The sequence below is a fragment of the Cydia strobilella genome, chromosome Z, assembly GCF_947568885.1.
Source record: "Cydia strobilella chromosome Z, ilCydStro3.1, whole genome shotgun sequence".
Classification (NCBI taxonomy): Eukaryota; Metazoa; Arthropoda; class Insecta; order Lepidoptera; family Tortricidae; genus Cydia; species Cydia strobilella.
Genome location: NC_086068.1, coordinates 10610648 through 10635704, shown reverse-complemented (window position 1 = coordinate 10635704; position 25057 = coordinate 10610648). Strand labels below are relative to the sequence as shown.

Sequence of the window (25057 nt, the reverse complement as noted above, 5' to 3'; positions counted from 1 at the left end):
ACTGATAGATGGCTTATTTCACAACCCTTGTGTTGTTTGAAAACAGTCTCATACGTGCCAAAGATAGATATAACTCCGTAATAGATGGATACAGTCTAAGGAAAAAACGTGCCTCGAAAATCACGAAAATTTGATTCTCGATTAGATGGCGCCACTAGTTTTGGCCTACTCTCGTATAGAGGGCGTTGACGGTTTCGTTTGTTATTTATAATTTTAATGCATATCAGTGAAAGAACATGGGTCAAAATCATATAAAAATAATTAATGCGAATAAAAACATCATTTATCCATATTTAAATACATTTTAACGTATTTTTATAAATCTTCATTTTTAGTTTTAAAGTATGTCGATAGATGGCAGTGAATTTACAGTGGTTACAAAATTTACTATGACAGTACCGCTCTATCTTATTATATCCTCTTTGATACGTGCACACACGCTTTTTGTATGACATGCGTGTGACAATAGTTATTTACGATACAAGTGAGGAAAAGCGGAAATTAGAAACGAGTGGCGATATAGTACATTATTGTCGAGGCTCGGAAGTAGCTACTTGCTGGCTGAGGATTCGTTTTAAACGGACGACCTTGGGAGTCCGTTTAATTGAATCCGAAGCCAGCAAGTAGTCTTCCAGCCGAGTCATATATAGTGCTTTTCTCAAAAATGGCGCAATAATAACAAGTATAATATAAATATTTTACAGAAGCAACGCTCTTATGTATATATTTTCCCAGAAAAAAGTAAAAATATTTGCTTTGCCGCCTTTTTATGTTTTTTAATTAAAAATAGAAGTGTATTTTTCTGCTGAAAATACGCTAACCTATTAGAGACACCTAAATAGTCGCGGTACCAACATTATAATAATAAGTACTGATCATCTGTTTGGCAGTTTAATGGACCTATGCCTTCATTTGATATGGCCACTTCAACTTTTAAAAAGTTTGGAACTCGACAAATAATGGAATTTGTATGCAACATTGCAGTCCCGAAATCGAGACTGCAATGTTTTTAACTTTTTAATTTTTTGACGGACCATAAACTACGCCCTTCGCGACCTACTTTTTAACCGGCAACGTCGACTTTGCCGTCCATTTTTGAGAAAAATTATTTTTTAGACGACCAACTAATCATATGATATAAAAATTAATAATTTCTATGGTAGGTTTATCTTTTCGAAACTAAAAGTGGAATCTAAAATAGTACATTACAATACAAGTGCGAAAAATAGGAAATCCGCAACGAGTGATAAAGTAAAACACGACCTGCGGTCGTGTGTTAATTTATCGCCACTCGTTTCGAATTTTCTCTTTTCCGCACTTGTATCGTAAATAACTATTACAATGCATGTGCTCGAAAAGTGCGTTTCCTACGGAGCCATATCATGCGGAAAGTACTACTTTTCCGCACTAGTGCTTTTTTTTATTTTTTTTTACAGTACATATGGTGCTACTTTCTCGCACTAGTGCGGAAAAGAACACTTTTCGTGCATATGTCGAAAATTTAAAGGGCCATATGTACTGTAAAACGTTGTAAGATACACGTGCGAATAGGTAATTCGCAACTCGTGTCGATTTAAAACACTCCTTTTAATAATTAAACTTATTTGCCATGATATGTTTTTCTATTTACTCGCACAATGCATAGTAAAACATTGTATGAGACACGTGCGTAAAGATGATTTCCGTGTTACATATCAAATGATAGAGCTCGTTGTGGGAATCTCAAATATATATTTTTTTGTAATTTTAAAATAAATAGTTTAGAAGTTATTTAAGAAAAAAAATACCATGCCCCCCCCTTTATCTCCGAAACTACTGGGTCTAAATTTTGAAAAAAATACACAAAATAGATCACAGGAAAACCTATTAGAAATGTGCAGTCAAGTGTGAGTCGGACTTAATTACTTAGGTTTTGATCCGACCCCTGCGGATTTTTTAAAGACATTTCACTCACGTTTCACATAAAAAATACATTATTAAAAATTGAGTAACTCGACTCGCACTTGGCCAGTTTTTTGATACTGTTTTTGTTTATTTTTCCCATTGACAGATTACATTAAATTTTGTTTCTGAAAAGACCAGTGCCTATTATTAAAGTTCTTTAAAAAGGGGTACATATATCTACAGGGTTGAGTAAAGATGGTATACTCGTTTTCCTTAATCACAACGCATTAGAATAACGATACCCACCTTGATATTATTTTTAAATTACACTTCAAAATGGAGTTATCTTTTATTATTATTGATAAACTTTAACGTGTCTAAATAAAGTCAGTTTAGAATTTTAGATGATTAAATAAGTACACGATAATCAGAAAATTCTAAGGTGAGTATTAATAGCCACTTCTTCTATAAAGCATACCCACTCACCGTTGACGGTAAACAGAAATCTATTTTGTTTGTGTAGTGCAAAGAGGATATAATAAGATAGAGCGGTACTGTCATAGTAAAATTTGTAACCACTGTAAATTCACTGCCATCTATCGACATACTTTAAAACTAAAAATGAAGATTTATAAAAATACGTTAAAATGTATTTAAATATGGATAAATGATGTTTTTATTCGCATTAATTATTTCTATATGATTTTGACCCATGTTCTTTCACTGATATGCATTAAAATTATAAATAACAAACGAAACCGTCAACGCCCTCTATACGAGAGTAGGCCAAAACTAGTGGTGCCATCTGATCGAGAATCAAATTTTCGTGATTTTCGAGGCACGTTTTTTCCTTAGACTGTATCCATCTGTTACGGAGTTATATCTATCTTTGGTGTAGTGTAATATATAATGTAAACAAAGAAATACCGCAGTGTATCGAGGTGGTTGCAGAATTGCGATTTAGGTAGTATTGGGGGGCTGCCGGCAGGCGTGACCGGGGTCCCAAGGAGTGCGCTAGCAGAATGCCTCGTCCCGCACAACCTAATAGTACCCTTACAGTGATACCCACTTTGCGGAAAACTAAGTACAGGTAAAATATTTAAAATAATACCCCACGCCCCGTCTATGCACAGTGCCGACCTATCTATAATGTATGTAATATTTTATATTTGTTTTTTGGAAACATTTTCAAACAGTTGTTTTAATATTATAACAACATATATGAGGTAGCCCTAGTAGACTCTTCTTAGTAACCGATATTTCACTTTGTAGCTGCCAGCAATTGAGGCAAATCGTTATATCTAATGTTTTCCAAATCTGTGTTCGTTTCAGCGCTAATCTCGATCATTGTTTTTTTTTCAAAAAGCGGACTCAAGCAAGCCACAAACTACAATGACGTGGTAGAATGTTCGCGATCCCAGGACGCCTCCCCAAACGGCATATTGTGGGTAACGCCGGTGTGAGTTTAGTGGGTAGGCTCCTTCCCCTCTTTTCTGAATGGAGAGCCTTGATGTTAGAGTCCCACATAGCCCCCATAATGGGCCCACCTCAGGTCAGGGGGACGATTCGTAACAGCATTCCCACAACGTGAAAAAAAAAGTCAGTATGTAAATTCCCTGTCAAGATAAATAAGTATCTCACAACACTGATTTAAACTTTCACGATTTTTACTCATTATTATTTACAACGACGGGACTTAATCGCGTAAAATAGTTTTAAATTTACCTCCGACGTTGATGGTCCTAGAAGATGTTGATGTCAACTTTAGCCAGTCTTCTCCGAGACCACGGGGACAACGCCGTCCTCGAAACGTCGGAGGTAAATTTAAAACTATTTTACGCGATTAAGTCCCGTCGTTGTAAATAATAATAAATAAGTATCTATTTATTACAACGGCAGCTATGTAAGACGCCACTAATGCTAGCAGAACTACTGCAGACATTTCAAGAACGTTACTTGAAGCCACTGTGGGATGTGCCGCGATTTTAAACTTGGCGTACGCGAGGTCTCCGCATAATGACTTCTGAGAAAATTCGAAACTCGCCTTTCAAGTAAAGTTTAAATTTACAACTCGTGCAAAAAAAGGACTTCAATTCTCTAAAGATTAGTATAGTAACGGCACCAGTCATGGGACTTGTAAGAGGAAATTTGGAGTATTTGTGATATTTCCCTAAAACATGTAAAATGTTACCACCTTGCGTGTTAGAAGTTGAATGTCCTATCCGTCTTTTATGTTTCAGGCGTGTTGTATCAAAAATTCAGCTATTAGTTTCCACATAATTAACAAATTAAAACTATGTGTTTTTTCTCCAGTCATGGTCGGCAAAGCTCCAGTAATGGTACCCCAGTAATGGGCGTGGATCCAGTAATGGGGCCCCTATAATGGGCATCCCTATGAGTATAAAATATTGGAATAGGAAATAAGATTTGGCAAATTCAGCTTCCAAAATTTGACCCACACTAATAGACCGGGAGCCAGGAACAGATTTCCATGACCAATCGCCTCCCGGGCGAAAACTCGTATCCACTCGTATGTATGTCGTGTGTATGTATATTTTGTCTCGATTAATTTTAGGAACAATTATGATCATGGTTGTTTTATAGGTTTTAGGGACAGGATTTCGAAAATGATGACCATCTTGGAATCCAAGATGGCGGACATGCAATATGTCATAAAAGTCATGGATGTCGTTTTATGGGTTTTAGCGAGTGCTAGTTTCGAAAATGATGACCATTTTAGAAACCAAGATGGCGGACATGCACTATGTCATAAAAGTCGTCATGGATGTCGTTTTATAGGTTTAAGGGAGTGCAGATTTCGAAAATGATGACCATTTTGGAATCCAAGATGGCGGACATGCACTATGTCATAAAAGTCGTCATGGATGTCGTTTTATAGGTTTAAGGGAGTGCAGAGTTCAAAAATTATGACCATTTTGGAATCCAAGATGGCGGACATGCACTATGTCATAAAAGTCGTCATGGATGTCGTTTTATGGGTTTTAGAGAGTGCTAGTTTCGAAAATGATGACCATTTTGGAATCCAAGATGGCGGACATGCACTATGTCATAAAAGTCGTCATGGATATCGTTTTATGGGTTTTAGCGAGTGCTAGTTTCGAAAATGATGACCATTTTGGAGTCCAAGATGGCGGACATGCACTATGTCATAAAAGTCGTCATGGATGTCGTTTTATAGGTTTAAGGGAGTGCAGATTTCAAAAATTATGACCATTTTGGAATCCAAGATGGCGGACATGCACTATGTCATAAAATTCGTCATGGATGTCGTTATATAGGTTTTAGGGAAAGCAACAAGCGGCCAGTACTGTAAAGGGGATACGCCTATTGGGGAAGATGTGGTAGATATTTAAACATAGAGGATTGATCTTCAATGTATTTTTTTTTTTCTCACAGGTTAGCTAATTGACAAATCATCTATACAGAATGAGTGCCTCTTCAGAAATGGCGATCACGCACCCCCGTTCCATTTGACAGGGCGATACGATTCTAAATTCAAAACGTGGCTGTCGCCAGTTACTGATAAAAAAGGCTGTAAAGGTTACAAAACCTTTACAGTACCTATCAAAAGAAGCTATGTATATGTAAAAAACGGATTAAGCAATATCAGACCAATTTGTCGCGGGGCCCTCTATGACATTTGGTCGAGCACCGTTCACCCATCTCGCACCGTTAAGAAGTTGCTATACAAAATTAGTGGCAACTTTTTCCATCTTGGATTTTTTCCAAATTAAATTTTTTATAGCAATCCATGGGACCCCGAGTTTTCGTGACCAACATTTAGCGCGCTAGGACAAACTTGAAAATCAGGCGCCATTTAGAATCAGCCATTTTGAAATAAAAATGGCGGCGTCAGAAACTGCCAGAAACAGAAACTATGACATTTGGTCGAGCAAGCCCCACCTAATTTTGACCGTATGGCTGGGCCGTCGTAAATTTGCCATCTTAGATTCCAAAATGGTCATTGTAATGTTCTGTATTAACCACAGTAAATCATACGATGTAATGTATTTCCAACGGCTCGTCAACCCAAACATCACGTGATACGACTGCTCTGCTCGCGGTCTATCATCGACTAACACCTAACTGTCAGTGACGTCACTATGACGTAAGCGCTCGAGACGCCAATACACTAGTCATCTTTTTCGAAATCGACACTCCCCAAAAACCCATAAAACGACATCCATGACGACTTTTATGACATAGTGCATGTCCTACATCTTGGATTCCAAAATGATCATCATTTTCGAAACTAGCACTCCCTTAAACCTATAAAACGACATCCATGACGACTTTTATGACATAGTGCATGTCCGCCATTTTGGATTCCAAAATGGTCATATTTTTTGAAATCTGCACACCTTTAAACCTATAAAACGACATCCATGACGACTTTTTTGACATAGTGCATGTCTGCCATCTTGAATTCCAAAATGGTCATAATTTTTGAAATCTGCACTCCCTTAAACCTATAAAACGACATCCATGACGACTTTTATGACATAGTGCATGTCCGCCATCTTGGATTCCAAAATGGTCATCATTTTCGAAATCTGCACTCCCTTAAACCTATAAAACGACATCCATGACGACTTTTATGACATAGTGCATGTCCGCCATCTTGGATTCCAAAATGGTCATCATTTTCGAAATCTGCACTCCCTTAAACCTATAAAACGACATCCATGACAAATTTTATGACATAGTGCATGTCCGCCATCTTGGATTCCAAAATGGTCATCATTTTCGAAACTAGCACTCCCTAAAACCCATAAAATGACATCCATGACGACTTTTATGACAAAGTGCATGTCCGCCATCTTGGATTCCAAAATGGTCATCATTTTCGAAATCTGCACTCCCTTAAACCTATAAAACGACATCCATGACGACTTTCTGACATAGTGCATGTCCGCCATCTTGGATTCCAAAATGGTCATCATTTTCGAAATCTGCACTCCCTTAAACCTATAAAACGACATCCATGACGAATTTTATGACATAGTGCATGTCCGCCATCTTGGATTCCAAAATGGTCATCATTTTCGAAACTAGCACTCCCTAAAACCCATAAAATGACATCCATGACGACTTTTATGACATAGTGCATGTCCGCCATCTTGGATTCCAAAATGGTCATCATTTTCGAAATCTGCACTCCCTTAAACCTATAAAACGACATCCATGACGAATTTTATGACATAGTGCATGTCCGCCATCTGGGATTCCAAAATGGTCATTATTTTCAAAACTAGCACTCCCTTAAACCTATAAAACGACATCCATGACAACATTTATGACATAGTGCATGTCCGCCATCTTGGATTCCAAAATGGTCATCATTTTCGAAACTAGCACTCCTACTATACGAGTTTTCGCCCAAGAGGCGATGACTGACGAAATTTGCGTCTGGCTCGCGGTCTATAACTAAGAGGGCAAGTTAATAAAAGTTTGTAAAAACGATATTAATTTTATCTGAAGTCCGAGCATACCTCCTGACAAATTTCAATACTACATTTTATTGTTTAAACATGAAATGACGGCGTGGGAAGCATCATTATGTAAATTGTCCCATCACAGGAGGCATGTAGTTTTACAGCTCCTATAATGGGATTGGGCAAAATACTACTATTTTTTTACATTTCTGGAGTCAGAAAATAGTGTGATGTTATACCTTATCTCATGGTGAATGCAATTAACAAAACACATTCTAGTTTACACCAACTAATAATTAATTAAAATTAAATATGTGAACTCACCTTTCTTAGCAAAGTTGTTAAGAATTCTTACTGGTTATTTTTTTCAGTGACACGACAACTTTTGGGTTGGCGCCAATTTCTTAAATAATAACCGAATTTTATAAAAAGTCAAACTTAAGCAGCTCTGTGACTCTTGTTTATGGTCAAATATTACCAGTGTTTATAAACTAGTTTAAGATACTTATTTTACAAGATTTGTAGTTTTATGACCCATCACCGGTTCCACGCCCATTACCGGGTCCACTACTATAAAGGTGCGAAGTTTTTAATCGACTTTAAATTTTATGAGCCAGTATATTCGTATATATGTAGTCTTGGTTACAAAATCATTTACTTTAAAAGACACTGCACCTACTTAATCTTTCTGGTTTAACACATCGGTTGACTGGTAGAGAATGCCTTAAGGCATTAAGTCCGCCTTTTGTACCTTCATGTATTGTGCAATAAAAATTAAATAAATAAATAATGCTTTGAAAAAATTAAGGCCCAACGAAGCTTCGTCTACATGGACGGGTAATGTTCAGTGAGCCGATACTACGTATCATCATATACCTACTCGTATTATATTATGTCCTCTGTCCTGTCTGTCCTCTGTAAGTAAATTAATTTAATTAATTATGTTACGGGTAATGTTAGAAGTTTGATTAAACTTTAGTTTACCCAGGTATAAACTTAAGTTTTCCCGTGTATTACCCAAGCCTTTCGGGTAAAGCCCGTAAATTAAATCAACTTTTACACCATTACCCAGCCAGTGTTGGGTTGACCCAGTTATTTTTTTTTTAATTTTCGGACTTTACCCAAAAGGCTGGTAATACTAGTTATACCCGGGTCAACTTAAGTTTTATCAACCTTCTTACATTACCCGTAACATTTATACTACTACTACTTACAACCAAAGAGGATATAATAAGATAGAGCGGTACTGTCATAGTAAATTTTGTAACCACTGTAAATTCACTGCCATCTATCGACATACTTTAAAACTAAAAAAGAAGATTTATAAAAATACGTTAAAATGTATTTAAATATCGATAAATGATTTTTTATTTGCATTAATTATTTTTATATGATTTTGACCCATGTTCTTTCAGTGATATGCGTTAAAATTATAAATAACAAACGAAACCGTCAACGCCCTCTATACGAGAGTAGGCCAAAACTAGTGGTGCCATCTGATCGAGAATCAAATTTTCGTGATTTTCGAGGCACGTTTTTTTTCTTAGACTGTATCCATCTATTACAGAGTTATATCTATCTTTGTTACAACTGTTAAAGGAAATTAATTGTGATTAATCTTTCGACGTTTTACCAAATTATTTTACAATTTAATAGCTGGATTGCTTTTTTGCGGCTGACCAGTTTTAGATATGGATTAAAAAAGTATTACAGATCACAGCTATGATCTTCTTTATTATTAGGAGATTGTTAACCGAGGGTTGAAAGGCACCCATTTCTGTCGAGGTACGTAGGTATTTTCTGCGCTAGAACGCAGTGAGAGCGCCAATAGTTCGAGACGGAAATGGTGCCTTTCACCCGAGTTAAACACTACTTTTCATATCGAACGCGAGGAAACCAAACAAGACAAGGCAATTTTGCATTATTAGTAATTAAAGTACCCAATAGACCTACGGCCATGATTTTTTTCCTAAGGACTTACTTGGAAGCGGAGACTTTTCATGTGTTTAAAAAATATATTTTTGGTGTATTCCTCTTGGTTCCCGCCTTATGAAATCGAGTAAATACAATTCAACAAAAAAAAATCAAGAATAATTTATTTTAACAATTTACTAACATAATTTTTGATAAAACCGGCCAAGTGCGAGTCGGACTCACACACCAAGGGTTCCGTACCATTAACTATAAAAACGGTCACCCATCCAAGTACTGACCCCGCCCGACGTTGCTTAACTTCGGTCAAAAATCACGTTTGTTGTATGGGAGCCCCACTTAAATCTCTATTTTATTCTGTTCTTAGTATACCGAAATACATCATCTGTGAAAATTTCAGCTGTCTAGCTATCACAGATCACGAGATACAGCCTGGTGACAGACAGACAGACGGACAGACGGACAGACTGACGGACAGAGGAGTCTTAGTAATAGGGTCCCGTTTTTACCCTTTAGGTACGGAACCCTAAAAACGATTCAATGCGGGATTAGTAAAATTAGAACAATTATCAATTGTTCCAGGCGGGGAAATTAAAACACTGTTTTCCAATTTTGTTTCCACCCAGCTGCTCGTGGGACGGGGGCGCAGAGGAGTACGCCACTTTTCTGCACTAGAGCAGAAACGTATCACTTTCTGCACACTTTTTAGAACAACAACGACCCACTTTCAGAGCATGAGATATAAAAAAAATATTTCTTGCGTGTGTTTCGGACACTGCGCAAACGACTAGTTATTTCATGCAATCAGCAAGTGTGCATTATCAATGAAATAAATCTAAATAAAACATGTGTGTATATTTTGAACAAAGCTCGAGGCGTGAATGGAATCGATTCCGTTCCAAGTTACACATACCGATGATATTATTATACGAACGTCGACTAGTGCTGCGCTTCCAATAGTTCCAATCGACTTGTCATTGTCGACATATATGTATATTATTTTGAATTAACAGATGACCCAGAATTTAATTATTGTAATTTTATAACCAAACTGATATGGTTAAGTGTAAGACTGTATGCAATAGGGACGTATAAGATTCTAAGTTATTTACGGCCCGACCACGTATAATGGCTGCAACAGCCTTAGCCTATCAGGAGTATGATCTATGCAGTCAATGAGAGATGCGATGACCGACGAAATTTGCGTCTGGCACGCGGACTACATTGTTTCCATACTCTCGCGGGTTTTAAAGGTTAACGTAAGATAACCGAGAACCCCTACGGATTTTTATCAAGACCTTCTACTTTTTTAGAAGTCGATAAAATTGTAGACGCGAACAATAAACAAAACGACCAAGGCCCCGCGCGCCGCGCTTCTTATGAAGTTGATTTCGATCTCACTGGCATCCATTTAATCTACAAAAAGGAGTGCTGGAGTAGGAAAAAACCTTTAAAATCACTTCACTAGTTCTACTATACAATTGATTTATAGTAATGATCTTTGGATCCATGTGGGAGAGCGATTATTATAAGAAGGATCCTATTTTCAGTGTCGATAACACCCATCCTATTCATAGCTATGCTCGGTTGCGTTTATTTTAGATCTTACGAATATTTTGGTCTTTATAAAGGGTACAATAATATTTGGTAGCTTATATCATGATAATAATTGGACCTGACCATTCACACCCCCCGCCTTGAAACGATCGAAGGGTTGTTTACATTATCGCTTAGCTCGGGGTAAACTGTAATACCCTTTAGTTACTTTCAGATTTAAATAATAAGCATATAATTTGAATATAACATGCAGTCCCTATAAATACACTTCGAATATAATGCCAATACGATATAATGATTTATCGAAACCCGCTGTGATAACGATACAGAATGATCTTCATAATTGTTTATTTTCCGTATCGTAAAGGATATCTTGGTTTCTCTCATTTATGCTACTTAAATAAACACGGAGTATTTAGTTGGTATACCTAGGTATAACAGTATAAAATAAATTACATATTTAAATATCCTTAAATGTTTACTCCGAAGAATACGTCCATTATTTATTACTCTAGTCATATTACATAGGTACCACAATAGGTAAATATTTACTGATATTTAATAAGTGGGCTAAGATTTCAAAACGATTTAATTTTGTTATTTACAAGGTATTCTGTATGCCTGCTTAGCTGTCTTAATAAAAGTTAGATATTAAGCCTAATTTTCCAATTTTACCGTTGAAATCATAAGTCGTTTTAAAAACGAAGGATTTCAGGTAATATAAACTGTCTAAAATAGAACACTAGGTTTCAATGTACAAGGTAATATGTAAGTATCATTTGACGGATATATAAATGTAGTAAGTATTTAGTCAAACCTGGGGTGTTGTCCGACGTTCAGTCTTCCTGGGAGGAGGGGGGAGCAGCTCTAAGTGCGTCGGCCTGGTGTTATCCTTGTCCTCCGGCACCACTTCGACCACCACCTTCGATGTAGAGGCCCCGCTAGCCTCTGAAGCACCGCAATCGGAAACCGCTTCTGTTGATGCATATCTTACGGTAAAAATGCTGAAAAGAGCCTAAAGATGGACGTATGGATAGCAACAATAGTACATAAACAATAGTACATAATGCAGGCCAATTCGAACGTATACTGACATCAGAATGATATCTCTATCGTCTCGCTCGCGCCAACACATGTACGGACAAGTACGAGCGAAATGAGACACTAGGTGTGTGTTCAATTGTCACGATAATTTTAACACTTAAATGAGACGTCTCATTAAATGAGACACGATAACTGAATGACATATAAATGTCATTCTGATGCCAGTGTATGCTCCGAATTGGCCTAATGGACAAATTTTGCTAACTTTTAAATCAGGAACATGGCTTTACTTTCAATAAACCGTGCTGCAGTGATTAAAATTTTAAATACATAATATATAGTTGGTCAAGCAAATCTTGTCAGTAGAAAAAGGCGCGAAATTCAAATTTTCTATGGGTCGATAACTCTTCGCGCCTACATCTTTTAAATTTGCCGCCTTTTTTCTACTGACAAGATTTGCTTGACCAGCTATAGTTCGTGTATCGCCTTATTTTATATTAAAGGTGTATAGACAGATCCAAAACTGATTTTAAAAGTAAGAATGATCATTACATTTAAAGATACCTAAGATAATTATATAGGTGATTAAAAAGAACAATGTGTTATTAATATGCATAACAATTGTAATTATATCATTTAATTAACTTTAGGTAACGTATAACGGCAACAACATTAAACACCTCTATAACATCCGGCCGTTTCTTTTACGAAATCGCTGGAAATTCAGTACAAAGACTCGAGGCAGTTTAGGGATTGTTTTAGTCTATAAAAGCCGGAGAGGTTAACTGTTGCTTACGCTGACGGTGGCGACGGAAAATATTATGGTTCCGTAGTGACCAAACAACGCTCCACACGCGACACTCGAGGCCACTGCTGCTTAAGACGAAAGTGGAGGACCCGCACGAAATCGCCCTTTCATATAAACGTAGTCCTCATTCTCCTCTCTGGATATTAGCATTATTGAAAACATTTTGACACAATTTGTTGTATATCAACAACAGCTATGCCCCTACGTTTTTTTTTTAAATTATTATAAGAGTTAGGAGCATTTAAAAATTTGCATGAAATCTATTCTTCGCTCCTAATTTATACCATAATTAACCAAAAAAATCGAAATAAAGTCAAACGTAGGGGCATAGCTATGGTTAATATAAATCAAATTATGTACAAATATTTTCCATAATGTTAATATCCAGAGAGGAAAATGGGGACTACGTTTGTATGGAGAAACGGCCGTCCCCTTTCCTCTTAATTCTCAAAACATTATATGTGGACTACTATATTGTCTCTAGAATATCTTGACCTCGAGATCCTTACAACAACACGTAACAGTATAAGCCTATTCTGGTTAACCTATGCCGATGTGTATGGTAGGCCTTGTGAAAAGCCCTGAGTGGCCGAGTTACCTAACCTCATGTCATGTACTTAGGTATACGATGACTAGCTTTCCGCTGCTGGACGTCATACGATGCCCTTTACATTACTGGATATCGACCCGTCACCGCTAACTACCGGTCAGGTTTATCAGTCTTAGTGAATTATTCTAGAAACTGGAATATGTTCTCAATACCAAATGGCAATAAGTACAATGAAATAATATATATTATTAAATTTAAAGTACTTAACCGCGTTCAAAGGCATTTTCGATTACATACTACGGCTTAAATACAGTCAGTCCGGTTATCAAAGTATATGGCGTGAGTTGCAATATTTCGTGGTGTTTACAATTCACACATCCCGTCCCACCATTTAGTATTTGGTTACGGTGGAAAAAATATACACTAACAAATTATTATGATAACATTAATTACTCGTAGTCGATGTCAAATACGATATCGGTAACGATACGAAGTTTAACGTCTCCCTATCATAAAATAGGCATAGATCATAAAATTATGACGTTCGTCGAAACAGCTGTTACTCGTTACGTCGGATATCATAAAACGATACATAAAAACTAATTATAAGTCGCTCAAATTAAACTGGAGAAAATAAAAAAGTCGCTCGTAGGCAACGGTTGAAAAGGTGGATGTAAAATAGTGTTTTAACAAATTAACGACCTTCAATTAAATTTAATCCAGCACCGACACGTGCACAGTTGGCACAGAACACCTGTAAGTTTATGTCGCTGCGCTCAATATAATGAGTCGGTGGTTATGGTCGTCCGGTGTGAAATAACGTCGAGACGGCTTCATCCGAGCGAGAGTCCACAACGCAGGCACCGCATCGTTAGTTACCTCCCGCGTCACTGCCCGGCCCCGTCGCAATCCGTCGCACTAACGACGTACCGTTTATTATCGGAAATTGATATTGCAGCCGCCATTACTCAGCAAGTCCTTGTTCCGGGTTCAAATGCAGAACCGGCAGAATATTTTTATGGCATCATCATTGACAATTGCGGTATTGTTTGATCCAGAAGAGCTAGCGCTAATATATTACTTGATTTTTTCCTCTAGCTCTTATGGAACGTCTTGCTTTTGGTACTTTACAATGGTTATAAATGCATGCAGTAATGTGAAATATACATTTCGCTGGGCAATTAAGTCGGACATTCGCTTTGGGCGCGTTTGCTGTCGTCAACAGAACACAGTGATAAGAAGATTAGCAATCAGCGGGCGCGTGCGGCGCTGCCGGCATCGTCTGACAACACTGTAATTGGATTGTCCAGTGTCCACTCAGTGCCCTCATCTGGTTTACTTTAATCTCGCATTGCAGTTAGATTATAACACGCAAAATTATGTGATAATCTGTTTAAATTATGCTAATATTCACACTATTATGGTATATTCTTTACACTAGACGCCGCCCCAGGTCATAAATAAGCAATTTTCTTCTGGAAGAATATAGCTGTTCTAGGGAACGAGATGACGAAAGTTTGTTTTACACGCCATAGACGGGTAAAAAGACTGCTCAACTTAAACAACTATATGGATACAAGACATCAGCGATATTCTTTACTTTACCGCTTTCGGTTAATAAAGTACTTTTATTCTGGCATACCAATATACAGCAAGGCGTATATAGGGATTGTTTTGCTAACGATGAGAACTCTTTTGTGAGTAAGTAACTGAATGGGCAACAATTCCTGTTACTCAGTGAAGGACTGGCACATTGTTGTTATGAAATGTTACAAAGCTCTATTACAGAGTTCCTTTGCTTTTCACAGTAAGGATGTTTTTCTTGTATTTGCTTTTGTAGGAGCATAGGTACCTTTAGTAGGCAGTTGGTCGCTGGCGCGGTCGGAGTAGGCGAGATCATCGGCGGCTGAAGACGTGGAGGCAGCCGCCTGCTCGGGGGTGTTGATCTGCATTTTGTGGCACACCTCGAACGCCTGCCCCACGGTACGCACGATCCGCATAGCTTGACTCTGAAATACACATAATTACCACTTCACTTATTTTACGTTAGATTCCTTAGTAATTTATTGCTTTCGCGAACAATAATTTGATATTTCTCGTTTTGTAGCGAGAGATATTAAACATTCATGGAAACTGTGCCACGGAAAATGACATGTGCTTCATATTTCATATAGGTACACACCCGCTCATTAAAAATAAATTGACTGGGACCTGGGACGCAACCCAAAATTGAGTTGACAGGTGATGCTATATTTATCCACCACGCTGACAATTGACACCCGACACTGACAATTTCCAGTACATTTCTCATATCGATTTCGTTTGATAAGTAACGACCTAACGACGGTACAGTCAAGGTAATAAATATATATACATTCCCAAAGTTTCAAAAATATGTGTACGCTCTTACACCTTAGACAATAAAGTCGTGTTCACATATTTTTGAGCCATTTGTCTAGATCGATATTTTTGCCTTCGATTGTACCTAGCGATATTTACTTGTTACACCGGCAATGTACAACGAATTGTCTCCTTGCCATTGTCAGGTGACAATTATTGTCACCGTGGTGAAACAAGGGACCTCACCTCATATTATTTTGAGAGACAAAATCACTGTCGTCCACCATTACTGCCGCTTCTCATTCGAGTTCCCAAACCTTTTATAAAAAGTCGCCTCCCACGTACGCCAAGTCATTCGATACAATACATTAGCAGTAGAAAATGCCTAAAAGTGTAGGTATACTTACCTATCCTTGCTATAGTAAGAAGACACGTCTCGTACCGGATGAGCTTACAATATTTAGAATAAAAGGGGTACGAATGCGTAGGCTATGTTACGATATATTATATATAATGTAAAGGGGAAATAAATGAGATGTCGTGGTAGACGTGGGAGATGACATGTGTTTAAATATGTTCCTCTCATTCATTCGGGTTAACAGATGGAAAGAGATTATCGTGGTTGAATACTTTTGTACAAGCTCAAACAGTTTTTAATTACGTATTTGGATATCCGACTTTGAAACGAGTTTCATATATTGAATCGTTTTACGTAATAAGCGTGAAATAATACGTAAATTAATTTATCCCATCGCCTCAGTGAAATCAAACAAAAAAATTCAAAATCGCTCTCCTTCTTGATGCGACTGATAATAGTACATTATGATACAAGTGTGCTACGTTGGTCATTACACACGCGGCGATATTGTGCGCGCGAGCTGTAAGCGAGCGCGCAATAAGAAAGGCGATGTGGGTAATGACCAATGCACACGCGTTTCATACGACGTTTTACAACACACTTGCGAGGAAAAAACAAAACTTATAAATTAGATTTAGTTTTTTGTCAAAACAGTAAAAGTACAATTTTCTAAATGGTGGCTTACAGTTTTAACATCGAATAATTGCACCAAAGCATGCTGGGCTTGTAGGCACTTATTCGCTAGTTCATTGAAGTAAGCTACCAACACGTGATCAGTATAAAAGTTTCATATGGCGCCAATAATTTTTCACCCGATTTTGATGGTAAAAGGCTATCGTTCTCGGCTCGCTCGTATTACAGCGTCAATTTTATGTGTTCTTCATTTTCAATGCTTAAATATTTTCGTCAATATATAAACTCAAAACATGCAAACTATTCAAATTTTATGACAAATACCGAAAATGGCTAGCTGGCGGGTATTTTTTTTACGCACGATTCCAATGCGCGTGCAAGGCAAAGGCGCGAACGAAATCGACAAACAGCCAATTGAATAAAAGTAAAAAAGCTAATATTTTCATATTTCTAACCGACGGATGGAGATCAAATCGATAAAATATTATGTTTATTCATTAATGTCATTTACGAGATAATTCAATCTATAAATTATTTGGTGAGATAAAACCTCTTTGAACTAACATTTGAAACCTAACCGTTGGTTAAAAAAAATGTATCACTCGACCAAATTAAGAAGGCTCCGTTTCCATCATAGACATAGTATATACTATACAAGTAGTTATAGACATCCGAGCGACCAGGGGTAAGAGAAAGACATATTCATGTATTGACAGTTTCATGTATGGCAGCATAATCCTTTTTCTCTTTCACTCTTATAAATTTCGGTATTTCGCCATCGCCTCCTTGATATGATGCCATAACCCCACCATGAAAAAATGCTCGGTCGGTGATAAAGACAAAGCATGACACTATTTTCTCTTTCCTCTTATAGGAATCGCAAAAAGACTATCTTTCTCTATATCAAAGAGTGTCAGGCCCTTAGTTCCCATGTATACATATTATCTCTATATTATTAGCAATCAGTTACCTTCTTAACTCAGTCGGATAATAAAATGAAAAAGTACGAGTGTTATAATATACTGAAGAACAAGCGTGTTTAATACCCATATTTTTTTATAATAATCGTTGCAAGAAATAATAAGATGTATTTCCTGAAAGTTTAATCATCGCCTGCGTCGCATCGAAATACGAAATCCCAGTAGTAAGGCATTATTACAACACAAAATGAACTCGAAGGGCTTTAATTTGTTTTTATTGTATTAATCCATATATTTATTTAATTATTTATACAATATTTTAATCATTATTAACGCATAAGACTCTTTTGGTGTAAAAATGCGTCTAGTATGAGAACTGTGAGAATTGGTACGAATAATAAATGAATCAATCAATCGTTTATTAAACAATTGATTGGGAGTGTAAGGTGTGTGTAACTAGAAAATCTTAAATATTGTTAAATAAGCCCCAATGATTATAAGTTCATTAGATAATAGCTCTAATGCATCAGCATCAGCCACGCAAAAGTTTACCCATAAAACCAAAAATATTTTAAATGTTACGGACGTGAAAGTGAGTATGATATTATTTTGATCAATTACTAATTTATGAAAATTAACATTGTAAAAAAAACTGGGGCTTTTGGTCCCATAACTCAAAGGAAAAAACAGAACCATTATAGGATCACTGGTGCGTCTGTCACAGCCTATTTTAACCGAAACTATTGGATAACTTAGGTTGAAATTTGGTACACACAGCGATTTATAAGGTACACATTATCTAAATCTGTGACCCATAGACGGACATGGAACGTACGTAAATGAAAATTTGAGAGTATATTAGTTTTGTCATTGTTCCTAAATGAATTATTTAATTGTTATCACTTAATAAAATGCTGATTAGAAATGTAGTGCGAGAGTACATTTTGGTTGTTCAGTAAAATGGTTCATTAATTTTATGTATTGTTCTAAAATTCAAATTTGTTAAAAGTGTGTTCAGTTCAATAAATCAGGCAGATGCGCTGGCAACATTAGTCAGTCAGTATTTATTTAATACTACTAAATATTTGGTTTTACTTCAAAGTAAATAAACAAACATTATAGGAAATAAAACTATGAAAACGGATTATATCGCGTATATTGAATTTATAATACTTCCCTTATGGGTACGTTTATGAGTAACTATCGCGATAACCCAAGACAATAATAAATATTATAGGACCATCTTATACAAATCGAAATAGTCCCACAGGAACCTCAATAGGCTCAATAGGGCTTATGTTGTAGGTAGGGACTTTATATATTAAAATAATGTACCTACTAGGAACGTATCTATTTTAAAAGAAATCTCGTTCACTATTTAACCTGGTGACTCATTATTCTTGTCATCTAAGTATTTTACGAAATATTCTAACAGATCAGCGCGAAAGCTAAAGAGACAAAACATTTTGCACGAAAAGTCGTATCTATTCTATTCGAACCGCGTTTTACGAGTATAATTGAAATGGAGATAATCGTTTCGAAATTTTCCATTTCATTTTCACAAAGCTTTACTGGCGCGGATTGGGGTTCTTCTAACAAATAAATGGAGCATTTTTTATGAAAAGTTATTTACTCTTTGTGGCCGATTTTTTTAAATACCCATACCTGCACTTCGTCTGCGTAGAATAATGATTTTCTTTAAAAAAAAACTATATTCTGTCCTTCCCTGGGACTCAAAGAGGTAACAGACAGATATACTGACAAAAACATTTTTTATGCATTTATAATTGTGGAGTCTTTTCAAAAGCGCTTATTTCTTTATGGACACCATACAAAAATAAGCCTTTTGAGACACTCCTCAATTTAGTAAGGATTGGACATTAATTCATTATGAACAAGAAACTTCTGTTTTAAATAAATATATTTACACGAGTTGACAAATATGTATGCAGTTGATTAAAATATTAATAAACTTTACCTACATTAGCAGTACATAGTAACGAAAGATTCGAATGCTTTGATGATAATTAATGCGATCACTTTAGTGCGGTCATATCCTTGACCTGTTTCCCCACAGTTATTTGGTATTGGTTCATTGCTCTTTTATTTCAATGTTTTAAATAGTCGCAAATAATTTAAATATTAATAGATACGACGTGGCTGAATGGTATCCACCTGTTTTATTGAAACTGCGCATTACGATAGAAAATATTACCTATGGATGTATTAAGCCTAAAACTGACCTTTTTCAAACAATTAGAGACGTAGAAAGCAGTATTATAATGAACCCCTTTATTTATATGTAGAAAAGTAGTACCTATTTAGCGCCATCACTCACATGAAGATGTTTTATATACCAATGTTTGCCATTTAGATACTTTAGTAAGTAGAATAAGTAGAATAACATAAAACTTAACCTTGATACACGCCATAACCCTCTTTAACTTTAATTATCTAACATGAAATATTTCCTGAAGACACGCACGCATACGCAGTTTTTAAAATTATTTGTAATGCATTTTAGTACTTCCTACATACATAACAGCACAAGAAAAACAAAGGTGAACTGATTACAAATTTGGCTATACATAATAATATAATACCTTTTCATACCCACTCGTAAAGACTTGAGTTCATAAAATATAGCTTCAATAATGACTAAAGTAATTCTACTTATTTAAAGCGTTTCTACTAAAATATAAATAGAAATACTGATTTAATCCGCTCTGATTGGGAATGTTGTAAGCAGCTTACTCTCCTAAGAAACATAACGGATACAATAACAGTTGTTAAATAATAAAATACGTCTTGGACGTTAATTAGTCGCAACGTAAATAAATAGGGAAAGAGTTGTGGATAGGACATTCATAAAGGTCGTAAAACTGTGTGCCTGGTCGTCTGTATTATATAGTCCCGCCCGTCAGCTAGTCAAGCGCCCAGGCGAACTCGCCGTCGTTTAGACGTCCGACGTTAGCGCCACTTGCACCATCCCACTAACCCGGGGTTAACCGGTTAAACCTGGAGTTACCATGGTTACCAGTACAATATGGCAATTTAACCGGTTAACCCTGGGTTAGTGGGATGGTGCAAGTGGCCCTTAGAATCCGAATTCGATATCCCTTACAACTATTTATTCATAATCGGAAAGTAACTTATAGCGGCCAGTATAAACACTCGAGAGGCCGAGCTTGGCAAGTGGCAGGAATAAAACCTCTAAAGTCCCGTGGCCGTGAGCAACACCTATTAGTGAATAACCGTACCTACATTCGTTCCTCTCACTTCGCTTTTGCTTTACAATACGATAAATTATCATGAAAAATCTATGCAAACAACATGGTGTTATCTCTGTCGCAGGCAAATTGTAAGAATCCGCCGTTTGTAAAATTGCCGAAGACAAATTGTTAAAGTCGGCATTTTGTAAAATACCTTATGACATTAACAGCGCCGTTTGCAATTTGCCGCGGCGGTCGAATTAGTTCTTTAATTTACCACGCGTGGCGCTGCTCATCAAAACTATGAAAAACAATGGGGTGTCCATCAAATCTTGAGTTCGTCGGACTTATTAGGGGCGCATGGGACGGGGGAGGCTTTTGGATCTGGGTGGCAAAAGCTAGTAGATAATATTCCCATGTGTAAATTAGATGTCCTGTTATTTCATTTTAAGAACGTGTATTACATGTCTCATTCGTCGTGATTACGGATTTTACCATTCTGCAATCGATTCGGCTCGTTTGCAGTGAAGAAATAGTTCCATAAATAATTTTAAATTAAATTCTAGTATTGACCACTGCTCAGCATAACTGCCCGACACTATCCCTGAGGATCGCACCAACGCGCGCTCATTGGGAATTTACGAGTGTGTAATATGATAGAAGCCAGTAATGTAATGGGAATAGGAGTCCGACCTGGGATCGCTAGCCGCGGGCCACGTCCTTGGCTGGCGGCCAGAGATCAGCGAGATACGCTGCCTCCTCGCGCATGCATTTCTACAAAACGGCACTTATCACGACTTCGGAAAGACCCTACACGTAGTACCTATGAAACAGGAATAAACCTCTTTGATCTATTTATTCGTCGTAGGCGTTTTTTCCGTTGAATAAATACTCAATGATACGAGTATACTGTTGTGGGTATGGAACCGTACGTCATGAAATTTATTATACATGTAAGTAGTTTTTACCTACAAACAAAAATAAATAGATGAGAAGGAATAGAAATCAGTCGTAAAGTGAATGTAAACCTCCGTCGCTAGAATATTTTATTATTCACTGCCGGTGAATAATAAAATATTCCACATTAAATGCACTCCAATGAATGAAGGTTTATTGAAACTTTGAATGTTTGGTTATTGGGTTGTTTAGTTGTTTAGAAGTTTTTTCCTCCATAACGGACATAACTCCATATTCCATAAGAGACATAACGCTAGTTTACAAATGGCATGGACCCATTGTATGAGGGCTGATCCGAAAGTTGTTAGCTGCTCCGGCTCTACTCATGCGATCACAATATTATTTATACCATTGTGAGGGATATTTCAATGTTAATTATGCATATGTTTTTTTTAATTAATGCGAACATTTTTTTCATTATATATTTTTAACTGAAATTTATGGAGTTACGAACTCCTTAGAAAAAACGGCAATTTTAGGCACAATTAAATTAATTTCGTATTGAAATCTTTGAAAATCGAACTTAAATTTACCCGGGACTAATTATTCTGTTCCTTCTGCTATTTCTAATGTATAAATCGATAAATAATGTTTATGTATATATTTTTTTATATGTAAAAAACGGTCGAGATTCGTAATTAACAGCACCTAAAAAACTAATTGTTTTTTTTTAAATAATACTGTTTATAAAATGACTCACAATTACTGATTTTCATGACTGATGGTTAGGCTTCGACGCGACGAAGTAAAACAAAATAAAAAATAAGCTAATCGTTTTCTAAAAATGTATTTACACCACTTCAATAAGTACTGAAAGAAACCTCACAATTGTATAAATAATATTGTGATCGCATGAGTAGAGCCGGAGCAGCTTACAACTTTCGGATCAGTTCTCGTACTTATACCTATATACTTAGGTATATATAAAAAAGTGACAAGTTTAAGAAAAACTTAAGTTGGAAAATTTATTTTATTTTATTTATTTATTTATTAAGTTTTAATTTAACAAATAATAAACACTGTTAATTGATCCTAGAGTCGGGTCCATAAGTAATTATTGATCGGAGAGGCCCAGCATTGGTACACTCAAAATGGTAACAAAAAAAACTGCTTAGCTTTTTGTTTTTGGGTAAATCAACTTTTTTGTGTTTTTATACTGTCTTGTTATACTGGTACACTTTGTTCGAAGATACGAGTATGTTTTAGGTATTCCGTTCTATTAAAATGATTAGTAGATCGCCAATTATGAAAATTGGTTTTAACTACCTTCCACAAAAATGCATGTTTGATACATTTCAATACCATAAAATCACGATTTTAAGTTTTTTGTCCCCTGGACAACTAATCGTAACCATGGCAACGAGTGACATTAAAAAGTTGGTTCACCCTTTTAGGGAAATCGTATTTGCATTAAACCGTTATAAGCCATTGGTTCTCAACTGCTATTTATTCTTTAATTAACTGTTTCTTAACGGTTAATGCCTGACCAGTAATATATGATCATTGTCAAGAGGGCGCTGTTTATTCTCATGTATAGGGTGACAGTTCAGTATAGTATGAAAAAATTAGTTCCAGTGAAAAAATCCGCAACATGGCGCGTGTTCATATATTCCTGGTCAGGCTTTAATTTAGTGAAATTCAGAGACCAGTTACGCTCACAACAATATACCGTAGGTATTTAGATGTGAACCTTAAGGGGACCACTGAATATCAGTCCGCCGGACGATATCGGCCTGTCAGTTAGAACAAACATTTGACAGTTCCGAACAACTGACGGGCCGATATCGTCCGGCGGACTGATAGTCAGTGGGCCCCTTTATGTAACTACAATATTTCACATAACTAATCGTTTTTATTTAAAAAAATATTCAATTATATTACTTTATATGAGGATTTCTTTCTTCAATAAATCATATTTCATTTTTTTTAAATGTATTTATTGTTTTCAATAATTATCATATTTTCATTTAGATACTGTGTGACTTATGAAGTGAAGTATTAACGAGAAACGATCGATCGAACTTTCTAATAGGAATCGACGTTAGTTTGGGGGTAGATGAGGGATGTCAGGACTAAAGTTTAGCTTTCCTCAAGTTGTTAGTAAACAGGATCCCGCCTTGCCTAAGTTTTAATTATTTAGGGCCCGCGTGTGGGCAGAGAAGGAAGCTACCTAGAATTACAATATAAATCACAAGACTATTTTAATCTCCGTCTATTAGTTACCTTGTTGCACTAAGCTTGGCCATTATATCATGCATTGTGTCATTAATTTATATTATGTCATGCATGCACCTTAGTTCAATAATTTCCTGACTAGTCGCACTTATTAGTAGTACAGATATTGTGTACATGATGTATATTTTAAATGTATCTATAGAGAAAAGTCACAAATGTACATTCAATTTGTTACTACATAACTACGAATAATCAGGTAACCGAAATAGTTTTTTGTTACGGAATCCGTTATAACTAGGAAATAAATAATTTAATTATTAATAATTACATTACAGGTCACTAATTTAATGCGCAGATTTGAATGCATTCATTTAAAATTACTTAATAGTATTTTTTATGAATATATTATAATCGCAACTAATCGTCGCCATCAGGCTAAATAAATATATTATCACGTTCTGTTTACCAAATATTAGATTAAACTGTTTGCTTACTTATGTTACTTATGTATTTTCTTTACTTTCTGATTAGTTGATTACATAATTATAGTTATAATAGGTCTTAAAGAGGCCCACTGACTATCAGTCCGCCGGACGATATCGGCCTGTCAGTTAGGACAAAAATTTGACAGTTCCGAACAACTGACAGGCCGATATCGTCCGGCGGACTGATAGTCAGTGGGCCCCTTAAGATGTGTGTATATAGTATCATCAAAATAATTACACAACTATCGACTTTGACTTCGATTAAACTAACATTATAAAGTTAGTAGGGTACCTACAGACATCAATACTAGCCGACAAAGCTTCGTTATATTAACAAGTATAGGGTGGCCTTACTATGGTCGAAATAGAGTTAAGTTTTTTATAATTGCTTACAACAATTTAGATAAAAAGCAAGAATTTCATTCTTCTTTGGATAGCAATTACAGATATTTTGACGAGTAGTGTTAGATATTATGTTGATCGCTACTTTTGATGTACTACTAATACTTTATAGGGAAATTAATTAAAAGTGTGCATGTTTGGAAATTTAGTGAAATAAATCAACGCCTCGGTCACAAATTTCAACATAGGAAATAATACAAATAAAATAACAAAAATCTGTAGCATAATCCGGATGGATTTTACGGATATAAACAAACATTATTATCAGTATAATCAGCTTGAATAATGACCTCTGCGTCAATCATAGTTGATTCCTCTTGACGCACACAACATCATTATATTCC

At 36.2% G+C, this 25057-nt stretch overlaps 1 protein-coding gene across 3 annotated transcripts in view; it reads right to left on the bottom strand.

Annotated features, from left to right (window-relative positions):
* LOC134754232 (carboxyl-terminal PDZ ligand of neuronal nitric oxide synthase protein) overlaps positions 1-25057 on the bottom strand; it is a 215009-nt gene that overhangs the window by 12053 nt on the left and 177899 nt on the right. For all 3 annotated transcript variants that reach the window (XM_063690410.1, XM_063690411.1, XM_063690407.1), the window contains 2 exons: positions 15084-15240; positions 11647-11804 (listed from right to left, as the gene is read on the bottom strand). In XM_063690410.1, the coding sequence (XP_063546480.1) occupies positions 11647-11804; positions 15084-15240 (315 nt within the window). The remainder of the gene's footprint in view (positions 1-11646; positions 11805-15083; positions 15241-25057) is intronic.